Genomic DNA, 23,864 nt, shown 5'->3' with positions numbered 1-23,864 from the left:
AATTTATTCTCAACAACATGGTTCAGTTTAGAAACAATAGTGACATTCATGATTATAATACCAGAAAAAAGAAAGACTTTCACTATCCTTTACTCAACCTACCTTTGGGACAGAAAGGGGTAAAATATCCTGCTATAAAAATTTTTCGACAAACTACCAGATGAAATAAAATGTCTGACAGACAGCAGTAATAGCTTCAAAAATAAATTGGAAATCACATCTCCTTGACAACTCCTTCTATACCATAGATGAATTCTTGACTAGGAATAAATAAATCTATAAATATAGTAGGCCTATATGCATTTTGTGCCATTTAAGGGAATTGGGTAAATAATAGAAATATTAATCAGCGGTTTCCCATTTGGTAAGTCACAGCATCTTTTTTAATATATATTTTTCCCATGTGGAATGTTTCTTTCTGTTTTATATATATATAATAGAAGGAAACATTCCACGTGGGAAAAATTATATATATTGACACGTTCCACATCATAACGGTTACCATACCGTGCGATTGATCAATGGAACACGCAACCAACTAACTAACTTTACCATTGGCACTAATAAGATTATAATTGCCACCTAAAATTTCCCACAAGTCAATGTTTCGGAATGTTACAGGATTTCTGGATTCAAGAAATAGTTCAATGCTTGGTTTCTTTTATTATGTGAGCATGAGCACTTATATGCAGTACACTATTCTTTCTTCTTTATCGTCGCCTTGTCCCGCATCACGTAGGGTCGGCGTTGCTCTTCTGGATCCTTCTCCTCCATAGTATTCTATCCATTGCCTCTTCCTTCTTCCATCCTTTCTCCCTTAGGTCCCCGGATATCTTATCCTTCCACCTCATCTTCGATCTTCCTCTCCTTCACGCTCTTCAATCTTTATATCTTCAACTCTGTTTCCGATATACTCTCCCCTTTTCTATGTTAGTGTCCATACCACCTTAGTCTGCTCTCTTGTATCTTTTTCCCCATGGGTCCCACTTTTACAGCTCCTCTAACAAATTCATTTCTAATCCTGTCCTTCATTGTTACCCCACACATCCACCTTAGCATCCTCGTTTCTGCCACTTCCCATCTTCCTTTCCTGGGCTGCTGGGATTGGCCATGTGTCTGCCCCGTATGTCATAGCAGGCCTTACCACCGACTTGTACACTTTACCTTTCAACCAATGCTCACCTTCTTGTCACAGTACACTATTCTTTATTTACTTTAAATTTGACATGTTGATATCCAACGATCTTTCTTGATCTTCACGTGCTTATTCTTGATGTGACACGGTACATAGCACAGGCAGAGGAGATAATGTGAATTTGCTGAGCTGTTACTTTCTAAGTTTATGGACATTTAACTTTGTACATTATTGTACTCAACATGGTAAACCTATTACACTGCCAATTTGGTTCCATCCGTTGTAGATCCAAAGGTCATAACATAGTCTTACCGAAACCAGTTATTGAAATGAATGCTTTACTAGAGATTCTTGCATTTTGAAATTTTTCTTCAGAGTTTATTACACTGCAGATTGCCCCCATATTTCTTTTCTATCAGTACTGAAGTAGCCTAACTGTATAAAACAAGTATGCCTCAAAGCCTAGACACATTTCATATGCATATTACAATATTTTTGATCATCCGACCCCAAACCAGTGTCATGATAAGCAGATTATATTTCAAAAAAATGTACCAGTATAAAGTTTTACAAAGAAAGAAAATGTTACTCACTTTCTCATGTGTTAAAAAAGATCTGTTTCAGCAGTGTTGCCCAAGGCAACCAAAGAATTGCCTCTATAAAGCCTTAAGGCTCAATTTCTTTGTAGTTATAAAAAAAAAAGGAAAACGTGTAGTGACTACTTTTTTTTCTAATCCTGAAGGTCTTTATGGGTTTGTGAGCATGCCATTTGTCTGTAGTGTAGGAACATAGACATATCTCTCTCTCTCTCTCTCTCTCTCTCTCTCTCTCTCTCTCTCTCTGTGTGTGTGTGTGTGTGTGTGTGTGTGTGTGTGTGTGTGTGTGTGTGTGTGTGTGTGTGTGGGGGGGGGGGGGGGGGGGGGGGGCGTGTGCGCGCGCCTGCATGTGCTTGAGCACAGGTCCACCGTGAGTGAGGGGGCACAGTGGTTAGCACACTTGACTCGCATTCGCCAGGACATCGGTTCAAATCTGCATCCAGCCATCCTGATTTAGGTTTTCTGTGATTTCCCTAAATCGCTTTAGGCAATTTCCAGGATGGTTCCTTTGAAAGGCCATGGCCAACTTCCTTCCACATACTGCCCTAATCAGATGGGACCAATGATTTGCTGCTTAGTCCCCTCCCCCAAATCAACCAACCAATGTCTGTGCACGCGTGTGTGTGCACCCCCCCCCCCCCCCCACACACACACACACACACACACACCCACACCCACACACACACACACACACACTGATATGCACACGCTAGCCAATGTCTCAAAAAAATTGTAGATTCTGTGCTTCTGGCCAACCAGTGACTTTGTATTCATTGGTACTTCAACTATACAGACCATATTAGGGAGGTGTTGTTTGTACTAGGGTTCTGCCAATAGAGATGATGACTTTTGCAAGCCTTATTGAAGTCACGTTAATGCATCTCTAATAAACTGTCATTTACAATCAACAATCTGGTACCAATTACGAGAGAAGGGTCATCAACAGCAACTAACAGTTCTCACTGAAAGAACATTTATGGAGTGCAGAGGCAGGTACACATGAAGTTGAACTGCCTCTCTGTGCCAAAGTTCTCCTGTTTATACATACATAGTGTGTTCTAGAAAGTACAATACTCCGTAAGTACGTTAATTCCCAGAATCACAAATGTTAAATGATAAATAACTGTTGTAGATATGAACCAGACTGGTGACTGAAATGTTGCTGGTCAGCAGTCATGAACACTACACCATGGTAGACAATCACAGCAAATGGCAGTAAGTATAAATCTAATCTTTGCAGGGATCAGGTGTTTGGTGTTACTGAAGGATCTTGTTGAAAATTGTTGAAATCTATAAGAACACTTCCTGGGCTTGACAAATTTCAAATTCATTTATGCTGTTGGAGTCTAGTGGCTGAAAGTAATAGAATACAGGATGCACGGAATTGGAAACCAAAATATCTAAATCCCTACCCCATCCCAAGCCACCTCCTAAACTGCAATCCTGATGATGAGCATCCATCCAGCACCATGCATAAGGCTGGTATCCCAGCCCAGTGTGTTTGAAGGCTTGCAGATTAGTATGGAAATCAATGACAGGTGCTAGCCACACCGCTGTGGCTGCTGGCACTGCTAGTACCACTGCAGAGTGTGGCCACTGTGCCGACCTATTGATGTTTGCATCTTCCCTTTAAAAGCCAGCAGAGCAGTGGCTCAGCAGTCAGTTATGATTTCTCTGCACTGCAATATTGATCTCACTACACATCTTTGTCTTTGTTCTGAATTCACTATGCCTTAATATTTGACTTGGATTTGCCTGCTGGACTTGTTATTATGTCATGCAATGTTCGTTGTCTGTCTTTCTCTTTTGTTGTCCACCTGTTGCTTCCTGGTGGCTCACTGTTGACGCTCTGGGCCAGTCAGCCAGTCTCTCAGCATGTTGGGGGGTCCCCCAGTATTTTCCTGGACCTCGCCCTGTGCCACCTGTTTGCCCTCCCCAGCCTCAGCTAGGGTGTTTCCTGCTCTACAAGCCCTTTTCAGGGGGATCTGGTATCCTGACACGGCATATTTGAAGGTTGTTGGATGATTTGGAATCAATGACAGCCGCTAAGCTGCATCTGCAGGTGCTGCTGTTTCCACCATGAGCACCCGCCACAGAGACACACATGATGTGAAAGCCTGTTGACGGTCACAGCTTCCCTTTAAAGCCAGCGGAGCAGGAACTTGACAGTCAACTCTGATTTCTGTGCAGTATTGCTTTCACTACGCATCATTGTCTTGGTTTTTGACCTTGGTTTACTCACTGGACTTGTTATTCTGCTGTGCCATCTCCATTGTCTGACTTTCTCTCTTGTTGTCTACCTGTTACTCTTTGGTGGCTGATTATTGATGTTATGGCCAGTCTCCATGGGTTCTCGAGTCTTTCCCAGTTTTGTCTGATTTTGGTCACAATATGTGCACCAGTAGTGGTCTTCTTTACTCCTAAATGATTTATATCTACTAATGAGATCTTCTGCTGGGTGAATTTGTGTTGTTTCATAAATCCCATGGTGTTGGGAAGTAAAAATGAGAATACTCTTCATTCAGCAGTGTAGTATGCATTGTTTCCAACTGAAGCAGTACCAAGCACCATGTGTTGCTTTCCAATAAATGATCTTGTTTTCAAATGAAACACTTATACTGATGTCAGATTATGGCAGAGTTGTAAAACATGGTGTAAGTTTTGCAGGCAAAGATATTGTTTTCTGGAACTGACAGTTTAAGAAGGGTTTGTTCACTGATGGGAGGAATGTGTGTGTGTAGCGAACAACAGCTTTTTCATTGATTTTTAAACACAGCAGTATTTCCAGAATAAATTAAGGGAATGTTAGTCTTCATTAGATCCAGTCCTATCAAATTGTGGATGTCTTCCCAAATGCAACATTGTAGTCTTGCCATGTTAGTAAATGAGGATAAAATATTATTCCCCAGAAGTTTGCATGAAATGTTCTTCCAAACACCTAATTTAGTGTGAAAGTGTCACATTTTCAGAATGAATTTTTCACTTTGCAGCAGAGTGTGAGCTGATATGAAACTTTCTGGCAGATTAAAACTGTGCACTGGATCGAGGCCCAAACCTGGGCTCTACTGACTGACCTATCAAGGTACGATTCATTACCTGTCCTCACAGCTCCGCTTCCGCCAGTCCCTTATCTCCTACCTCCCAAACTTGACTGAAGGTCTCTTGTAAAACTTGCAGGACTGGCACTCCTGGAAGAAGAGAGATGAAGTGCTGGTGGGAGTAAGGCTGCGAGGATGGATTATGAGTCATGCTTGGGTAGCTTAGCCAGAAGAGCACTTACCCAGATAAGGCAAAGATCACATGTTTCAGTTCCAGCCCAGCTTATAGTTTTAATCTTCCAGGAAGTTTCATATCAGTGTACACTCCACCGCAGCGTGAAAAATTCGTTCGGAAACTGTCTCCCAAGCTGTGGATAAGCCATGTCTCCACAATATTCTTTCTTACAGGAGTGCTAGTCCTGCAAGTTTTGAGGGGGACCTCAGGAAAGTTTGGAAGGTAGTAGATGAGGTAAGTAAAGCTGTGAGGACAGGGTGTGAGTCATACTTGAGTAGCTCAGCTGTAGAGCACTTACCTGGGAAAGGAAGATTATAGGTTCAAGTCCCGGTCCGGTATGCAGTTGTTATCTGCCAGGAAGTTTCAGTGCCACATTATTTTGTAAAGGAGTAAAAATAGTTTAGGTGTTTAAACAAAGCTCATACACTGAGGGGGGAGACATTCAGAGAATACAGTCCTCACACCAGCAAAGTCCCTAGCTTTTCTTTCCTTTGTTGGAACTATTTCCTTCAAAATAGCAAGGATCTGTAGTAATTTCCAAGTGAAAGTACTTTTCCACACACCAATCTAAGATTTTGGCTGGCTCTGAGCACTATGGGACTTAACTTCTGTGGTCATCAGTCCCCTAGAACTTAGAACTACTTAAACCTAACTAACCTAAGGACGTCACACACATCCATGCCCAAAGCAGGATTCGAACCTGCGACCGTAGCGGTCACGCAGTTCCAGACTGAAGCGCCTTTAACCGCACGGCCACACCGGCCGGCTAAGATTTTGGACCTGCAGGGATAAGTGATGGATAACTTGTTATTGTGGAAGGTAAGAATTTACAAAATACCTTACCAGTGTGGTATGTCCTATATAGGACAAACAATATGCACAGTGGAAGAATGTCACACTGAATGTAAAGGTTGCACTCGTCTTCTGCAACCCAGCAAGTCTGCAATTGTGAACATTGTATCTCCAAGGAACATTCAATGGAGTATGACAAGACACTAGTTTTGGCCACAGTAATATCTTTTTGGGACTCAGTTATAAAAGAGTCCATTGAAATATGCATCGCAGAAAATCTAATGAATCGTGACAGTGGCTACCAGTTGGATAATGCATGGAACCCTGTCTTCTCCAAAGACGCCAGAATACTTGGATGACTGCTCAAGTGGCAATGCCAAAGACAGCTGATCCTTGCAGTTCCACCAGGGAGGGCGCTGCCGCCGGGCGGTGTGGGCCTTCTGCCACCATGACTGATGCATGTGTGGCAATACTATCAGCACACTATATAAGGCGGTGTGGAGAACATCTTTGTCAATCTTCGATGGCTCGTCTGAAGGTGTCCAGTTGAAATATTGTGGAGTGAAGTTTGACGACCAACTGCAATCTCCAAATCCCCTCAATCATCACCTTTCTGTTAATGTTGTTTGCGTAAACTGTTGAAAATACACCTTGACAGAGAGGCAGGCAAGTTCACTTACAAAATTGCACCATATAAAGCAGTCCATCATCTCTCCATGCCAACAGATTTCTTAAAGCCTGCATCGTGAGCTGTATTTCTCCACCGCACCTACAAAAGGCAAACACGCAGTGGAAAAAACTGTACATAAAGTATAAGAAACTTCCATTTAAGGTGCCCGTGTACAGGTAAACATACTTAAATGTGTGCACAACTGAATCTGTTAGCTGTTGAAAATGCAACTACACTAGACTCTCGCTAATACAGCTCTCAGTAATCCAGTGCACATCCAAAAATACATGAACAATGAACTATTGTGCGTAACAACGCTTAAGTAAACAATGCTTCATATAGTGTATTTGAAATTGTAGCTTTCTTTACAGTTTGGAATCATGTCTTCTAAAAGGAAACATGTTACACTATACCTCAAGCAATTTATGACATCAAAAAGGAAGATGATGATATTCGACAGTACTCAACACGAATGGATAGTGAGTTGGGAAAACGGAAGGTTATGCGAAAGAGTGAGAATGAAGAATTGGACATAGCTGTTTATAGATGGTTCATACAACAACGCAGTAAAGGAATTCCTGAGAGTGGCCTGATTATAAACGAAAAAGCAGCTGCATTTAACAAACAACTTGGCGGTAATAACTTGTTTGCAGCAAGCGAAAGTTGGCTATCAAACTGGAAAAAACGACATGTCATTCGCCAGCTGACAATCACTAGAGAAAGTCACTCAGCTAACAATAGGGAAGCTGATGTATTTGTAAGCAAGATACGGAAGGTAATAGAGGAAGAAGATTTAACTGCTGATGCCTTGTATAATGCTGATGAAACAGGACTCTTTTACAAGACGCTTACTTCAAAAACATTGGCTGCCAAGAAAGAGAAGGAAGCTTGTGGTTACAAGCAACAGAAACAGCACATAACATTAATGGCATGTTGTAATGCAAATGGGAGTCATAAACTACTGCTTATGGTTATTGGAAAATCCCAACATCCATGTTGTTTTCAACACACTGACTGTACTCTACCATTACAGTATTGCGCGCAGAAGAAAGTGTGGATGGACAGACAGATATTCTCTCGGTGGTTCCATGAAATGTTTGTACCAGCGGTGAGAAAAGAGCTAAAGAAGAAAAAGCTTCCACTGAAAGCTATCCTTATAATTGACAATGCTCCCAGTCATCCTTCAGATGTTTCTCTAGAGTCTGATGGTATACAAGCACTCTTTTTCCCACCCAGTGTGATAGCCCTAATTCAGCCCACGGACCAGGGAATTTGAGAATCAATTAAATGTCATTATCAACATTTACTTCTCGTCTCCTTGCTGAACGAAAGTGAAAATGACTATCGAGACTATGCTGAAGGTGTGGAAAGCAATTAACATACATGATATTGTTTTCCAAGCAGCTGAAGCATGGGATTAAGTGGAGAGTGCTACCATAATAAAGAGCTGTAGAAAACTGTGGCCATCCATTAATGCCGAGTTGGATCCAGTAGTGAGTGACAGCGATTAGCCAGTCAGTTCAGAATTATCAATTACTTTGTACACTGAAATGTTCCACAACCTTCCAGGAGGAGAAGAAATTGATGATGATATGATACTAAGTGGCTGAATGAGGAAAACTGTAACACGGACCAAACTTTGACAGATAAAGAAATAATCAAAAGTGTGCAAGAAAGTAATGATGAAAGTGATGGAGAAGAGGACACAGGAGGAGAGAGCAAGCAGATTTCTCACACTGCTGGTGCTGAAGCTACCGAGTTCCTCCTGGAATACATTATGCGACAACCAGATACATGCAGTACCTTTGTAATGGTTGTAAAGCAGTTGCATGATAGAGCATGCCACCATCGCGTATCATCATTGTGACAGTTAAAAATTAGGGACATGTTTCATAGTGAGTAATACAACTGTATAATTATGTACAGTATACAGTCAAGGACTAAGTTTTCTTTGGAAATTAATGTATTTTTGTATGTAATAAAGTATATCCTCTGTTTTAAAATGGTATCCTTCGGTTTAATAAGGTACAGTACTATATCCCCTATGTTTTCAAAATAAATGAATAAAATAGATTTCAGACTCTCAATAATCCAGCACTTCTGCTAATCCAGCACCCATATGTACCAGGATTGGCCAGATTAGCAAGAGTCTAGTGTATGCATTTGAATCCCAATGACCACCCTACCAAAGACTACAGTACCACACGTCAGTTTTGACCCATGATGTTATCAACATGGCAGATTCCGCTATATATGCATTTTGCCCTCTAAGAAGCACATGGAACCTGGCTTTCTTTTTCTTTTTATCTTCCCAAAACTTTGTCCGTGTTTCACTTTGCACATGTTTTCATCCTTGTGTCAGTGTTCTTTTAGTTTCAAGTTCCTTCCTGTTGAGTTCTTGTGTAAGAAGTTATGTTTATTGATTTTCTGTCTGTCTGGAAGCTATGTAGTTGGCTGTGGGGCAATACCATTTTCTGTGAGGTCACTTTACCACTACTGTTTCAATCCCGCGTCCGGCCATCCTGATTTAGGCTTTCCTTGATTTCCCTAAATCGCTCCAGACAAATGCCGGGATGGTTCCTTTGAAAGGGCACGGCCGACATCCTTCCCCATCCTTCCCTAATCTGATGAGACCTATGACCTCGCTGTCTGGTCTCCATCCCCAAACAACCCAACCCAACCACTACTGTTCAATGTGTTTTTGATTGTTGGGTTTTGGATACCACTGTTTAAAGTGTAGAGTGTAGACAGTGACATCACACATTACATGCAAGAAGACACATGAAAAATATGACAACTATTTAATTGTAGAGATAATGTGAAACTAATAGGATAAGTAGAGGCATTAGGGGGCTTTGTTTTGGGGACAAACTAAAAATATGACAATCCTAATAATAAAGAAATAACAAGACAAATACTAATGCAGAAATCTACGAAAAAAGACCTCAGCAATAGACTAAACTGTAATTAACAAAAAACCTGAGAAATGTGCGATGGATGTGTGTGTGTGTGTGTGTGTGTGTGTGTGTGTGTGTGTGTGTGTGTGTGTGTGTGTGTGTGGGCGGGCGCGCGCGCACAAGTGTATACCTGTCCCTTTTCCCCCTAAGGTAAGTCTTTCCGCTCCCAGGATTGGGATGACTCCTTACCCTCTCCCTTAAAACCCACATCCTTTTGTCTTTCCCTCTCCTTCCCTTTTTCCTGATGAAGCAACTGTGGGTTGCGAGAGCTTGAAATTTGTGTGTGTGTGTTTTTTATCATCTCCTATCAACATACCAACGCTTTCGTTTGGTAAGTTACAGCATCTTTGTTTTTAGATATATTTTTCCCACGTGGAATGTTTCCCTCTATAATATATATAGCTCAGAGTCCACGAAACCACAAATCCACACATAACTCCAAAAACCCAGTACCAGTACTTTCACTTGAACTAAACAGCTCGAAACAAAGCACACAATACCAAGAAACCACAACTAGCAGAACTGACTATTCTTGAAACATAACAAGACGAAAATAACCACAACATGCTTCATGATTCTCAACACTATAAACTATTAAATATGAATTTCAGCTACCAAGCCAAACTATAAAATCATGAAAAACCTGCTTCAACATCAATTTAGATATGCACACCTCAAAGAAAATTATGTATGTTAACAAACACATTACATTTCGTACAATCGAACAAAAAACCATAACAATTTTCTTATCGCCAAAGTCAGCTGACAGATTGTATAGGTTGATTCAAAAAGTAAAAGAAAAACACGCGCACACGCATGTACACGTGTATACACTTAAAAATCTAAAATAACCAGCTAATTCCCTTCCCCAACACAATACCTATACAAAAAAATATGAATATCATTCACAACTTTGGAAAGTAAATAAAATCCAACACAAACAAAACGCACTAACACAAGCCTAATTTCCTGCACCCTTCCCTAACGCAATACTCTGAAAGATGTTAGACAATTCTCCCCCGCCCACAAATGTAACTAACAACCTTTGGACGAGACAATAAATGTCAGGCCAACTCTTCCTCTAAAAATACCCATCAAGATGAGACTGTAGGGTAGAAGAGCACCCTTTTGTTCTCCCTGTAAAAACTTCACAGCCTCTCAATACATCCTCTGTAGTATGGGTGTAAGCCCCTGTTGCATAATCTTTAAAAAGCCACATCAAAACTCAGCACCTGGAACAACAGCCCCCACACCCAGGTATCCAAAGCACCACTGCCTCTTCCATACTTCCCAAATGCAGACTCGTCAATTTCAACAACTACCCCTGCACGCCCCAGAAACCCACTAAACCTCATGACAAAAAGAAAACCAATCTAAACTAGACATGTCAGGGAAACAAAACTGAATTGACAAATGATAACACCAATAAAAAGTTAGCCAAACAGTGTCTTTTACAACCATAATAGAGATCTCAAACCAGAAACCCTTCCTAATACCCTCCAAATACTGCGAATCCCGTACTCTACGTGTACTCGTCCCTGGTTTAAGAAACAGTGACTTTGGTTAATTTCACAAATTCCTTGGACTGCTGACACCTCACAGACGCTGCCAAGAGGCCATATAACTAGAAAAATTTAATCCTAGCAGCGATGTCCTCACCCATAGCAGCAACTAATGAACAACTAATAATTTTAGTTTTAGGATCCACACCTAGCATAAAACAACATACAAACAAAATTAAATTTCTAACCATTAACAATACAATAAACCAACAATTCCAAAACTGAAGAAGAAGAAGAAGAAGAAGAAGAAGAAGGGGGGGGGGGGAAGCACGTTGACCAATAACTAACAACATTGAAAGAAGTCATTGACAAGCTAAAAAATACAAATTCCCAAAACACCGAGTACCACACAGCACTAAGTATAACGCCACATTAACATCACTCACAAACAATTTAGAAACATAAACATTTCATGCTAGAGTGCACCAACACTTACTCCAACATGCTCTCTGCAAAAACAATCCATTTCAAAGATGCCAATAATGTCGCACAACGTAACACAGTTATATCATGGGTCAAAGGAGATGGGGTGGTACCACACCATGTGGTTGGCCCATGTAAATCATCATTGAAAGGATGGCATCAGAGATAATAGGAGTAACTGTGGGATAGCCGTATTTGTAAATCATATATACCCATCCTCGCTTGTGTGTATTTTCTACAATTTCTTGAGGTTCTTGTGTATTAGGTGCCTCATCCAAGGGGAGTATATGAAGCTTTTTCCAACTACTAAATGAACTTAGTGACATATGAACAAATCAAAGGATATATTAATAATCTACCCGACCTTTTGTCATTTTTTTGGACTTCAGAACTTGCTTACTATGCTTTGAAGCGCATTAGCAGTCTGCCCAAATGACTGAGTTGGTGGGTCACATCAATTGCAGAATGTATTACCCAAAAAACCAAACCATAGGTCTGCAGGTAGTAGAAATGACTTGAGCACATGACTAAGTGAGCCAAATTCCAGTCCAGAGTGGTGTGCATTGCTGCCATGGGGAAGCTTGGAAAGTGTCTTTGGGAGCAGTGTGTGCTTGCTGTTAACATCGTTAAGTGTATTGATAGTGAGGAGAAGAAAGAAATTACAATTGTATAGGAAAAGCTGATGGAATGTGTAACCAGAATATTAAAACTGAGTAAGTCTGCACTGTGCAAATTGCAGCAGAACAGTCATGATACTGAGATGAGTGGAAATGCAGTGTCTATCCCAGAGAAGAAACAGTGAAGTTAATGCAGTACATATTCTGTTGATGATATACATAAATGTTTTATCAAGCAGAGATTTCTAAAAGGAGAATAATAAAAATAAACGAGGTGATATTGTTTCATAAAAAAAAGTGCCAGAATTGAAGCAGCTAGCGGCCTATTTAGATTAAAATTGGATTCATGCATATAACAACAGTGAATAAATGCTGGAAAATTGATAATGTCCTAGGAGTGTTGTCAAACCTAAGTTCTGATCTACATTGAATCTTTGTGCTATGTGGGACGTGACATAGCGTGTAGATGTGTAGTGTGTGGCAGTGCCCAATTTGTAGCAATACTGATGTGTATGCTATTACTGCCTATTTAACCAGTTTCTCAGGTGTAAACACAATGGTACTGCCAGCCTGATGGGTCTTCAGTTTGCTTCGCCAGGTAGTATGTGCATTTTAGAGCAGCACATGTTAAGCACCAAGGTAGTCTCATATAACGGTTCTACGTGATTAATATTTTTCACTACTCTTCTCCTTGTTGATACTGTTGGATAGGAAGTGGATGAAAATCTGGCCATCCTGATTTAGGTTTTCTGCGATTTCCCAAAATTGCTTCAAGCAAATGTTGGGATGGTTTCATTGAAACGGCACGACAGACTTCCTTCCCTAATCTGCTGGGTTTGATGACCTCGCCGTTTGGCCCCTCTGCCCAAATCAACCAACCAGTAAACTGCCATCAAGTTGAGCTGTTTGAATACAAAAACAGCATCCATCAAGTTGAGCTGTTTGAATACAAAAACAGCATCCATAAAGTTGAGCTGTTTGAATACAAAAACAGCATCCATAAAGTTGAGCTGTTTGAATACAAAAACAGCATCCATAAAGTTGAGCTGTTTGAATACAAAAACAGCATCCATCAAGTTGAGCTGTGTTTGAATACAAAAACAGCATCTGTAATATGTTGGTTGTCCTTACCATACCACTGAGACTTATGTACCAGGTGAAGCGAGAGACACAGTGGCTAAGACACTGGACCCACACTTTAGAGGAGTGTGGTTTAAATTTCCATCTGACAGTGGTGATTTAGGTTTATTTTTGTAATTTCCTCAAATACTTTGGAGGGAATGCTGAAAGTTCACAGTTGATCTTTCTTTATTGCCTGTCTAGTGTCTTCACTGTTGGCTACTCATTATTCTTTGATGTCCCATCGAAACTCAGTAGCTACTAACACTCTAGTGATTATTTTGAAGTGACATCTATACAAAAGCGCAGTAGCACTGCATCAGCTCAAAAAAGTGCAGACCATCTGTGGAGGAGCTGCCCAACTGTTTCCTGAAAATGTGGAACCCAATTAAGATTATTTATGGCAGAAGCTCTAAATCATTGGTATCTGTAATATTAATGCTGGAGTCTCACAACACCATTTAATGAAATAACATGCGCACTCACTGGTATTTCATAGGCAGTATCAAGGCAACAATGATGCAGCTTCCCTCCACAGATGATCTGCTATGTAGAGGGGCCGTCACGACTTCAGTTCAACTAACCCTCAAGTGTTTAATGCTCCTATCATCATATGAACTCTGAATTTTCCACTATCAGAGGTGCAGAATTTGGCTCTATACCGTAATCTTACATTGTAATGCTGTTTCAATTGCCTCCACCTGCCCTCCCCCCTCCCCCCCCCCTCCATCCTCAAAGTCAACTGATGAATAATACTTATCATTTTATTAAATCTGGATGTCATAGCACTTTACTGCCATATTAGTATGTTTGAGCTATTTATTTTCATTGTATTACAATGACAAATCCTGTATCATTGTAAGATGATTCATAAATAAATAATTAAATTAAATGTGGTCCAAGACTGCTTTGATCCTTGTCTAAAATGCACCAAAAGACCAAACAGATTAATGCTGTGTCACCAATGGCAGCGTCATTTTCTAGAATGGTCAACAGCTTATTTCTCCTCCTTTTTTGACTTCAAGGATTCTCGATAGGTGATACTGCTGGAAACAGTTTTGCTATAGGCTACGCCTTCATACAATATTTGATAGGTGTCTTCTCCCATCTTGGGGAAGCCGTGGCAGTACTTGGAACAACAGCGGCCTTCAACAGTTTAATTGGGGATGTTTATGTGGGTATCTCACACACATTTTGGGGAACAGAACAACCAAGCCACTGATTTCCTCATCAGCAATTCATTGTTTCTTAGCTCCAACAATTCACTCCCATGTTACTGCATTACTGTCTGCCTGTACGTTGTGGACACTGTGCATGATGAGACAGTTGAGTCACAGTGTACCCCTTCAGGCAAGGATGTACCCAGGGAGGATAACCTGCCCTCACTCACAGCCTCCCCTCCCACACCCTCCCCCGCACATGCACACAAAATAGTCTTCACAAACCAAACTTGTGTTCCGCATTACCCCACAGTCAGATGTATGAATCCTGCATCAGTTTGAAGAAAGTCAAAATGTATAATGGGTATTAACTAGCAACAAGTACACCCAGAATTTTTTCTCTTCACTGTGTGTAACTGAAAGTGCCAGATGACTATGGGTTCTCTAGCATTGCACTTCGTATTCATGATCTTATTACAGCCAGTGTCATAAACTACTAACCTACCTGAGAGCAAAAAAATGTACAGAATTCTCATAAGAACTATACTCTTGGCAGTTCAGTACATTATCCCTAGTTGGCACTTACTCTGAAGTGATAGCATTAGTATGTTTGGTAATTAATAAACACATTTTTAATCATTTTCAGTTTTATTTTGTAAGAAATGCTTAGTTTCCTCCATCCCTCCTCCTTCACGGAATTAATACTAGTTTTTACTACAGTTCCCTCGCAGACTAACACCTCTTCCCAACTTTTGTTGAAGAAAAGGGGCCCAGGATATTATTAACTTACTTCTCTGTGGGCATTGATATTGAGCCGCTACATGAATTCCCGTGGCTCCTCATGTCTTGGGTGTTCCATAATTAAAATAATATGTGATGGTGCATCAGATATGATGAATTCATTCATAAATTGAATCTTGAGGGGACACACAGAAAAAGCTTGGTACTCCCTTTAATGTGAACTGTCATCACATAGTTACAGTGCTAATTTAAAGTATTGTGAACATGTAAATGGAGAGGGGCAGAGAGCTGGAACACAATCTCCTTGTATTGTAAGAAGTCTTAAGATTATGAAATTCTTAAGCTCAAAATGGCTAAGGGTTATTGAGGGACATTTGCTAAATTGTAGAAATAAGATAATGTTTTTACTTGGAAATATTTTCTCAAAGCTTGGTAAGATGCCTGACAAGGGTGGGGGAAATTAATCACACATAAGGTATCACGTGACTGTGGGAGAGAAAGCTGCAACATCGTAACTGTAATTGTGTAAAAGCTGTGTAGAATGGAAACACGTGATCCTTCGTGTGTCCAAGGTAAGGCATGTGGTCTTGCCTTAAAGTCAAAAGTATGGCAATCAGATCTACATTGTTCACTAACATCAATGTAACCACTTGTCAAAAGTCTGAATAACCACATTTTGCAGTGTGAGACATGCAGGAATAGGGTATATGAAGTTCTGGAAGATACCAACAGGGATGTGGAATCATGTTGACTTCAGTGCCGTGGCCACCTGTGCTAGGTTTCTCGGTTGGGGATCCATGGCACGAACAGCCTCATTGAGGTAGTCCCACAGATTCTCGGTTGGGCTTAAATCTGGGGAGTATGATGGTCTGGGGTATATTGTATACTCATCCTGGTACCCGATGAGCCACAAGCGTCCACTGTGAGCTGTGCTTCATGTTGCATTGTCCTGCTGGTAGATGCCATTGTGCCGAAGAAAAGTAAACAATGTTTGGGGTGGACATGATCCACAAGGATAGATGGGTACTTGAGTTTATTCATTCTGCCTTCCAGAAAGAGGAGATCACCCAGGGAATTTCAAAAAAACATTCTTCAGACTATATCACTCCCTCTTCTGGACTGGACTCCTCCAATGATAGTTGTGTGGTGTTTGCTTTCAGACATTTCACGTTGTACAGTCCAATCGCCATCTGTCCAATAGAGCATAAAACGTGAGTCATTGAAGAAGGTTGCTTGTCGCCACTCAGTGGATGTCCAGTTGCAATGTTGGCATTGCAGATTTCAGCCTTCACTGCTGAAGTCAGCAGGGGTGCATGAGCCAGGCACCCACTGTGGAAGCCCATACAGAGCAATGTTTGCTGAACGGTCATTGAGAGACACTGTTGGTAGTCCCTAGGTTAATCTGTGCAGTCAGTTGCTCAACAATTGCGTGTCTGTTTGCCCATGCACATCTCTGCAGCTGTCACTCACACCTGTCATCTTTGGCCTGTGTTGTACTATTATTCCTCCTCCTCTTTGGTGAATAATTAAGTTTAGGTGGGATGATGTGATTAACAAGAAGAGAGAGTGGAATTATCTTAGAGACGGGAGTGGCAGTAAAATTGACACAATCAGTGATAGATGGTCCATTACTAATGAAGTGTGTGTGTGTGGAAGGAAACATAAGTATTTCATGCTCCTTTTAAAAGGATCGGACTTTGTGAAACAAATTTTGATTAAACGCAAGTTCTTTTATTGATTGTGCAATTTGCATTTAAGGCAGCAGCAATGGCAGCTGATGAATAGTGTCATTGTTTTAGTAAAGACAAAATTCATTAGGTAATACAGCTTTGAATCAAATGCAATTAATGTAAGTTGTAGAACAAAATCACCTTCTACTTTTCCATGCAGACAGAAAAGGCACCAAAAAGTAAATGGTACAGGAAGAAGTGAGCTAGACCTGACAGTTGTTTTTAAAAACAGAAACACAACACCAATGTTACACAGAGAATATAATTTCTACATAATCTCATATCTTGGGAGACTGTGGATTAATAGTCATAATGTTCTATTACAGCACCACAGTTGTTTCAGCGCCGATTTTTGATAGTGCCATTTTGCCATGCATGGTATACTTGAACCACAGTATACCAAGCACATGAGTAGTTTACAAACATAGCAGTTTTGGAAATGCTTCCACTCCTGGCCCAAAATTGTTCCATTTCCATGTTATAACAATGACTGCACTATTTTCTTCGCCTCCCAACATGCTTTATATACTCTTTACTGCTAGTGCTGCCACCTGCCATCTGTGAATGGTTATTGCACTTTGATGTCAAACATAGGCATTGGTCACATTAATGTGACTGGCCATGTATATCTAGCATATTGCAAACTACTAAAACTACATCAATTTTTAGAGTTAGGAGCCATATGCCTTGTATGTAGCTCAGATGAATTCAGGGCACTAGAAATACTATATCATATCTTTGCTTTTTCAGCAATAAATGAAGTCAAACTCCTAGGCCGTGTTGGAGCTGAGCCACAAAGGAGGGGTACTGAAGAACATCCAGTTGTCATATTTTCACTTGCTACACACACTAACTACAAATATGAATCGGGTGAGTAATGCAATGAATCATAAATATATGACTAAGGTGAAATTGCAAGCGATATAAAATTATTACAATGGATAATCTGATAACTTGATTTGTTTCATTGATTGGGGTAAGTTCGTCTATTTAAGTTATGGTTAAAATTTTCAGCTGCTCCTAATTGTGTGTGCTTGATATTCTTACCCAGGAATTGTAACATTCAAAATGTTAGACAATAAGAAGTGTGCTGGTTATATTGCTATTAAAGGATGTTGAAAGTTTCTGAAGTGCAGTTTGTAAAAAGCTACATTGATTTTATTACTGTTAGCATTTGTAGCAATAGCTGCGTGTGCGCATTTTGATTGTTCTCGTCGTATCTGTAATTTACATGACTTGCATATGCTGGATTCATTCTGCATTTTAAAAACACTGTAAGATTTCTGGGCCTCATTTTTTACTCCACACTGTCGTGGTTAACACATCTGAGAGACCTGAAACCCAGAAGGCATTGAGTATCGTAAAGTGCCTTAGCTACAGGTCGTGGGGAGTAGAGAAGATGCACCTGCTGTAGTTTATAGGGCTTTTGTGCATTCACAGCTAGACTATGGATATACAGTGTACAGGTCAGTGAGACCTTTTTACCTGAAGGTTATTGATGCTATCCACCAGGAGGGGATTAGGCTGGCCACAGGCACCTGTAGGACCGGCCCCGTACCCAGTCCCTGTGCTGAGGCTTGGGAACTGCCACTCACCTTCCAGCAGAAGCTCCTCATGGTGCATCAGGTGTGTAAGTTCCTCGCAGCTCCAAATTCACCTGACCAGCATACTGTTGCTCATCCACCTCTTGAACACCTTTCTCCAATTGTCCATGAGCAGCAGTGCCATTTGGTATCTGCATGCAGCATGTGCTGGATTCACTTGGTGTGGAAAACATATGACCTCAAATCCAGTGTTTTAACCACCTGCCACCATGATTGGTAATTTTAGATTTAGTGCAGTACAGGAGAGATTGCACTCTTGCATATGTTTTTATTGCTTTATTTTCTTCCATTTTAACTGAACACCACAACTGTTCAGTTGTCTTTATGGCTTGGGCAAAACGGGGATTCCAGTGGTTGCTTTGTTGTTTTTGCTCATTGTGTCCTCAAGGTTTGATTGCCTCAAGACTTTGTTGTCTTCAATGCAGAACTGAATGTGATCTTGCAGGAACTGTAGCAGACTGGGCATGCTTATGTGCTAAAGTCCTTTATTATTCCAATTCTCTGAGTGCCCTTCACTTACAACACAACCAAGCAGATACAGTATTCCACAATATCCAGGATGCCCTCCTTCAACTACAGTGACTAGGGAAGGAGATGTCTTTGTGCTGGGTACCAGGCAATGAAAGGTTAGATATAGCATCCAAGAAGGTGTGTAGCAACCCTCAATTGTTAGTGTGCTATTCCCCTGGATGATGTACTCATTGTTGACGTACAGAGTCTTACATCAGTGGAAGACCAGTGGCTGCATCTAGTGGTGCTTGTTGTGTACAAATAATGTGTGTCACATTTTAATAGACTGTGTTTTATTTTCAGACCAGATTTGCCGACAGCTCTGCCCTCTATTTTAAGTGACATTGAAAGGAATGTGGTTAGAGTTCTAAGGTCGTGTGATTTTCTTAATGTGTTAAAAGTGTGACTGTCTCACATTTGCTTTTTTTTGTAAGTGGTTAGCCAGTCACAGTTCCCCTGTGCCTTTGTTTTAGCTGTTCTGTAGTTTTATTTCTGTTGTAATCTCATGTTTAGCACCTTTCACCATTCTCTGTTGTATTAAGGCCTGTGAGATAGTGTTTGTGTAGGTCAGTGCAAGCAGGTGGGAGTGAGTGAATGAGTGTCATTTTATAGGTTTCTTTCTCACTGTGTGACAACAATTTTAATCATTTTATCCACATTTGTTTTGTTTAATATGTGTAAAAGCGCTGGTAACTCCAGCGTCGAGCACCTATAAGCTCCACTCACTAGTATTATTTCGGCTGAACATGTCTTTTTCTCAAATACTAACATTGACTTTAAATACAGTGTTGTGATTTAGCAACTGTGAGAATTAAAAGAAGTCACTGCTTACTTTGACAGCTTCCTGTGTTTATTAGTTTAGGTGTTAGTTACCAATAACAGTGACTTTAACAGCTACAAAGTTAAAGGGATCTATTTTAGTAAAAGCACCTTACCAAGCTGTGAAGGCTCAAGGAATGTCTACCGGTCACCATGTCATCCTCTGTCATGCGGTATCATGCGAATGTGGTGAGGAGGAGCATTTGGTCAGCACACTGCTCTCACGGACGTTTTGATCCTTCTCAGACCATGGAGCCACTGCTGTTTGCCCAAGTAGCTTCTCAGTTGGCTTTGGAAGGCTGAGTGCACCCTGTACCAGTCCGCCCACCAACGAAAAATCGTTGTCATTTCGAGGAATCGAACCTGGGTCATCCATATGACAGCCATGTATGCTCATCCCTTAACTATGGTGGTGAACTGTTTTAGTACAGGATGTTGTAATCCTTCCTTTTGAAGACAATAAACAGCTTCTTTTTAATTCGTGTTAGGCAAAGTTGTACAACCCAATATGTTTTACTTGGTGTTCCTGCTCATTTGTGATCAATTCTGTATGATCATGCTGTAAGAACTAGCTGTGTTGAAATTCCAAACAGAAATAAAACAAATATCTCGAGGACTGCTTTGCTACTGCACTCCATATTACATTTTGGCTACACAAAAAAGTCCTACTTCTAGCACTGGCTCTGGTTAATATGTTCCCACAATTATGCAAAATTTTTTATCAATTCTGTGCACACCAAACATAAACTATTTTCTTCGCCAACAAAAAGTGCTTCCAGTCCATTCACTGCCACAGTTAAAAATGGAAAAAAAGGTGGCAGTGATACACTTACACAAACTTTGTTCATATACCAGAGTATAAACATCTGCTGAGATCAGTTCTAAATGGCCACTGTGACAGTCTTAACGTCACTTTCTGGACTGTAACAGTGTTCACTAAATAATAAGAAAGCACTGGTATTGGCAAATTTTGCCTAGGCTCTCAGCATGACAATTCTTGGAAGGTTTGCTATGCTCTAGCAACAGGCACTGATCTGCCATGTATTTGCTGGTGCTCAGTTGGCCATTGCTGGCACTATGCTCTCCAGGTGTAGTTACTTTATACATCATGAATTTCTAAGGGCATTAAAGAGAAACTTATTAAAAAAAATTAATAATGCTCACCAGTATTGATCTGTTACTGCTGCACACAAATTACTCATCCTCACCTACTTATGGGGAAGAATAGCTGAATACATACATATAATGGTAGTTGCACCACACTTATGCATTAGCATCTATTATTATTATTATTATTATTATTATTATTAGCTTAACAATCTGGACCAAATTTTAGATGTGTTGCTTTATTCAGCCATCATTTGTAATTTGCCAGGAATCTGATTCCAGAAACCAAACATATTTTTCCACATTTTGTTGATGAATATGATGCTACCTAATAAGATGGTTTTCCAATCGTTACTTGAATGTGGCAACACCACTGTATATTCAGTGAAGTTTGTGCTTTTACTGTTGCTTCGTGGATCAAAATATTTTCAAAAATCTGTGTACAAATGAATCTTAGAGGATTAGCAAAATGCACTAAATAGATTATTTTGTCACTAGCTAAGTCTTATCTAAGGGTTTTCAAGAATGTTGACAGAGATTCTCAGAAGGATTAAGAATAGCACTTACTTGGTCAAGTCCTTATTGTATCAAGCTATGATTACATAATAATAGAACATTTTGAATGGCGTCTGTACGGAAAATAATTTTCAGTATTTGTACAACTGTTTATCAAATTTTCTCTTACTGCAAATAATCTTTTTCCGTATCGACAACTATTCCAGTAGGATGTTCTCTTAATATGAGAGACATAACATGTACATTGTCTTTACAGTTACGTGGCTTGCTTCCATAATTAAATTACATGTGATTGTGTAGCAGACAGATTTACTGTGAGAGAGCAGGTAGTAGCACTTTTACTGATGTGAATAACAAAACAGCAGAACTTTATTGTCAATGACTTGTACATGTCATTGGTGTGGAGGTCTACCATTAGTTTGAACTTAGTGGAATAGAATGTAGTTATGTGCTACAGATGTATGTTAGTAACCTTTTATGATTTCTAATGAATATTCTTCAGCCCCTCGTTTGACTGTTTTGACATGTACTTTTTTCTTGTCACCATGAAGTACTGCCTGGAGTTTGGGTGCTTGTCATTGAATAATCCTCAGCAGGATGCTCCCTAGTAATGAGACAAGCACTGTGCATGTAAATGTGCTGCTGCCATTACAACATGTACTAAATTTTCTCTTGCCACTATTCTGTCTAATAGTCTGCCTGAGAGTTACCAAATGCAACACTGACAGGAATATGGATGGGTGGAGTGAGTTAGTAAATAACTTCCGTAACAGGGAAATATAAGAAGCTCTTCATGATGTATATTTTTTTCTGCATTATTGGTGCACTACAGCCACATGATGAAATAGCACTACACTAGGACTTCAGTGTCAATAGCAGACAGCGTGTACTGTGTAAAGTCATGCTGTCATTTAGTGTACTTTTATTTGGTAAGAGTTGGGATCAAATTCCCAGAAAGACCATTCATATTTAATGTTTTTGTTGCTCTCCTAAGTAATTAAAATGAATAAGGTAGCAGGTTCTTAAAGAGAGGCATATCTGTGCCTTTCACACCTTCCTATGGAATCTGATGTTTTCACTGTTCCCTAATGCCTTTGTTGAAATAAAATTACAAAAAATGCTTTGAGAACAGCCTAAAAAAATCAATTTTTGACAATATAATGTAATTGGATAGATAAAAAAATTATTCACCAAGCAGAAGCAGGAGAACCTTTTTTTATAAATGTGTTCCCCCTGCCACAACTTGATGAGTAGATTTTTTTTTATCTATTCAATTATGTTATATTGTCAAAAATTGATTTTTTTATGTTGTTCTAAAAGCATTTTTTGTAATTTGTATCCAACTACAAAAATGCTTTTATGACACATAACAACTCTTGTAACATTACGAATATTTGATTTCATTTATTGTTCCAGGTGAGTTTGTGCAACGAACTGATTGGCACAGAATCTGCGTTTTCAAGCCCTCATTGAGAGAAGTGGTCTACAACTACCTCAAAAAGGGACAAAGGGTGTACATCACTGGCCGATTAACATATGGAGAAGTGAAAGATGGAGAGGGAAACACAAGAACAACCACAGCTGTTGTGGCTGATGATGTTATTTTCTTTCAGTCGTCAGAGCCATCATAATGTAGTGTGAAACAATAAACTCAAATCAGTCCACCTGGTGAGAATGAAACACAAGTGTTCAGTGTTGTATTTGATTTGGGATTGAGCAAATGCAGTCCCTACAAGAGAACTAAGTGCATGGGATGCATTATTGTTGGTGGCCCTGACTGCTGTAATTAAGCTAATGGGTGTCTTTCTGTGATAAATTCTCTTCCCGTGACTTGCCCTCAGCATGTTAGTGACAGATATTGCAGTTGAGAACCTACATCCTTTACTGTTAAGACTGAGAACAATGATATATTTCTTGCAATAGGATGCCAGATCATTAGTGGATGGCCTCTGTTTTCACATCTCTCATGTCAATAAAATGAGAGTAAGAAACAGAACCAGCACCTTACTACTCACTTCAGATACTAACATAATGTATTGTGGCAAATGTAGTGGCCATTTGATGCAGGAAATAAATCTTCTGAAGATCTGAGACAAAAGACATAGTTGATAATTGAAATCACTGTATTGTTTCAATATATCCCTATCCCTCACCACCAGTTTGCATTTGCCAGTTGCCCGAGTATGAAGATCTTGTCTTACAGCAAAATTCGGAGTGCACTTCAGTGAATAAAACACACAGCAAGGCTGAAAATGTTTTAGCTATTGGATGTAATAAAAAGGTAAGAGATGTAGGTAAGTGAGAGGTCTCCACTTCACCCATTTGCATCAGAAGCTGAAAAGGTCATCTACAACCGTAAATGTACAATTGCGTCTCCCTTCTTCCTAATGAAGTTATGTGAAGATTGTCTGAGCATTTAAACAGTCTCTCTAAATGTAATGTAACTATTGAGTGTTAATGTGCTCAAGAGCAAGAACAAAAAATTTGACTAGAATAATTAAGCAGAATTAAGAAGAAAAGGCTTACTGAGATG

The 23,864-nt window shown here is 40.0% G+C and overlaps 1 protein-coding gene across 1 annotated transcript in view; it reads left to right on the top strand.

Moving 5' to 3' along the window:
- LOC124805045 (single-stranded DNA-binding protein, mitochondrial) overlaps nt 1-23,429 on the top strand; it is a 38,119-nt gene extending 14,690 nt beyond the window's left edge. The window contains exons 3-4 of the mRNA XM_047265466.1: nt 17,526-17,645; nt 22,748-23,429. Coding sequence (XP_047121422.1) covers nt 17,526-17,645; nt 22,748-22,962 — 335 coding nt within the window. The 3' untranslated portion in view covers nt 22,963-23,429. The remainder of the gene's footprint in view (nt 1-17,525; nt 17,646-22,747) is intronic.
- The last annotated feature ends 435 nt before the right edge of the window (nt 23,430-23,864 follow it).

Source organism: Schistocerca piceifrons, chromosome 7 (assembly GCF_021461385.2).
Source record: "Schistocerca piceifrons isolate TAMUIC-IGC-003096 chromosome 7, iqSchPice1.1, whole genome shotgun sequence".
Lineage (NCBI taxonomy): Eukaryota > Metazoa > Arthropoda > Insecta > Orthoptera > Acrididae > Schistocerca > Schistocerca piceifrons.
The sequence above is the reverse complement of the archived record's forward strand: the minus strand, read 5'-3'. Positions and strand labels throughout refer to the sequence as shown.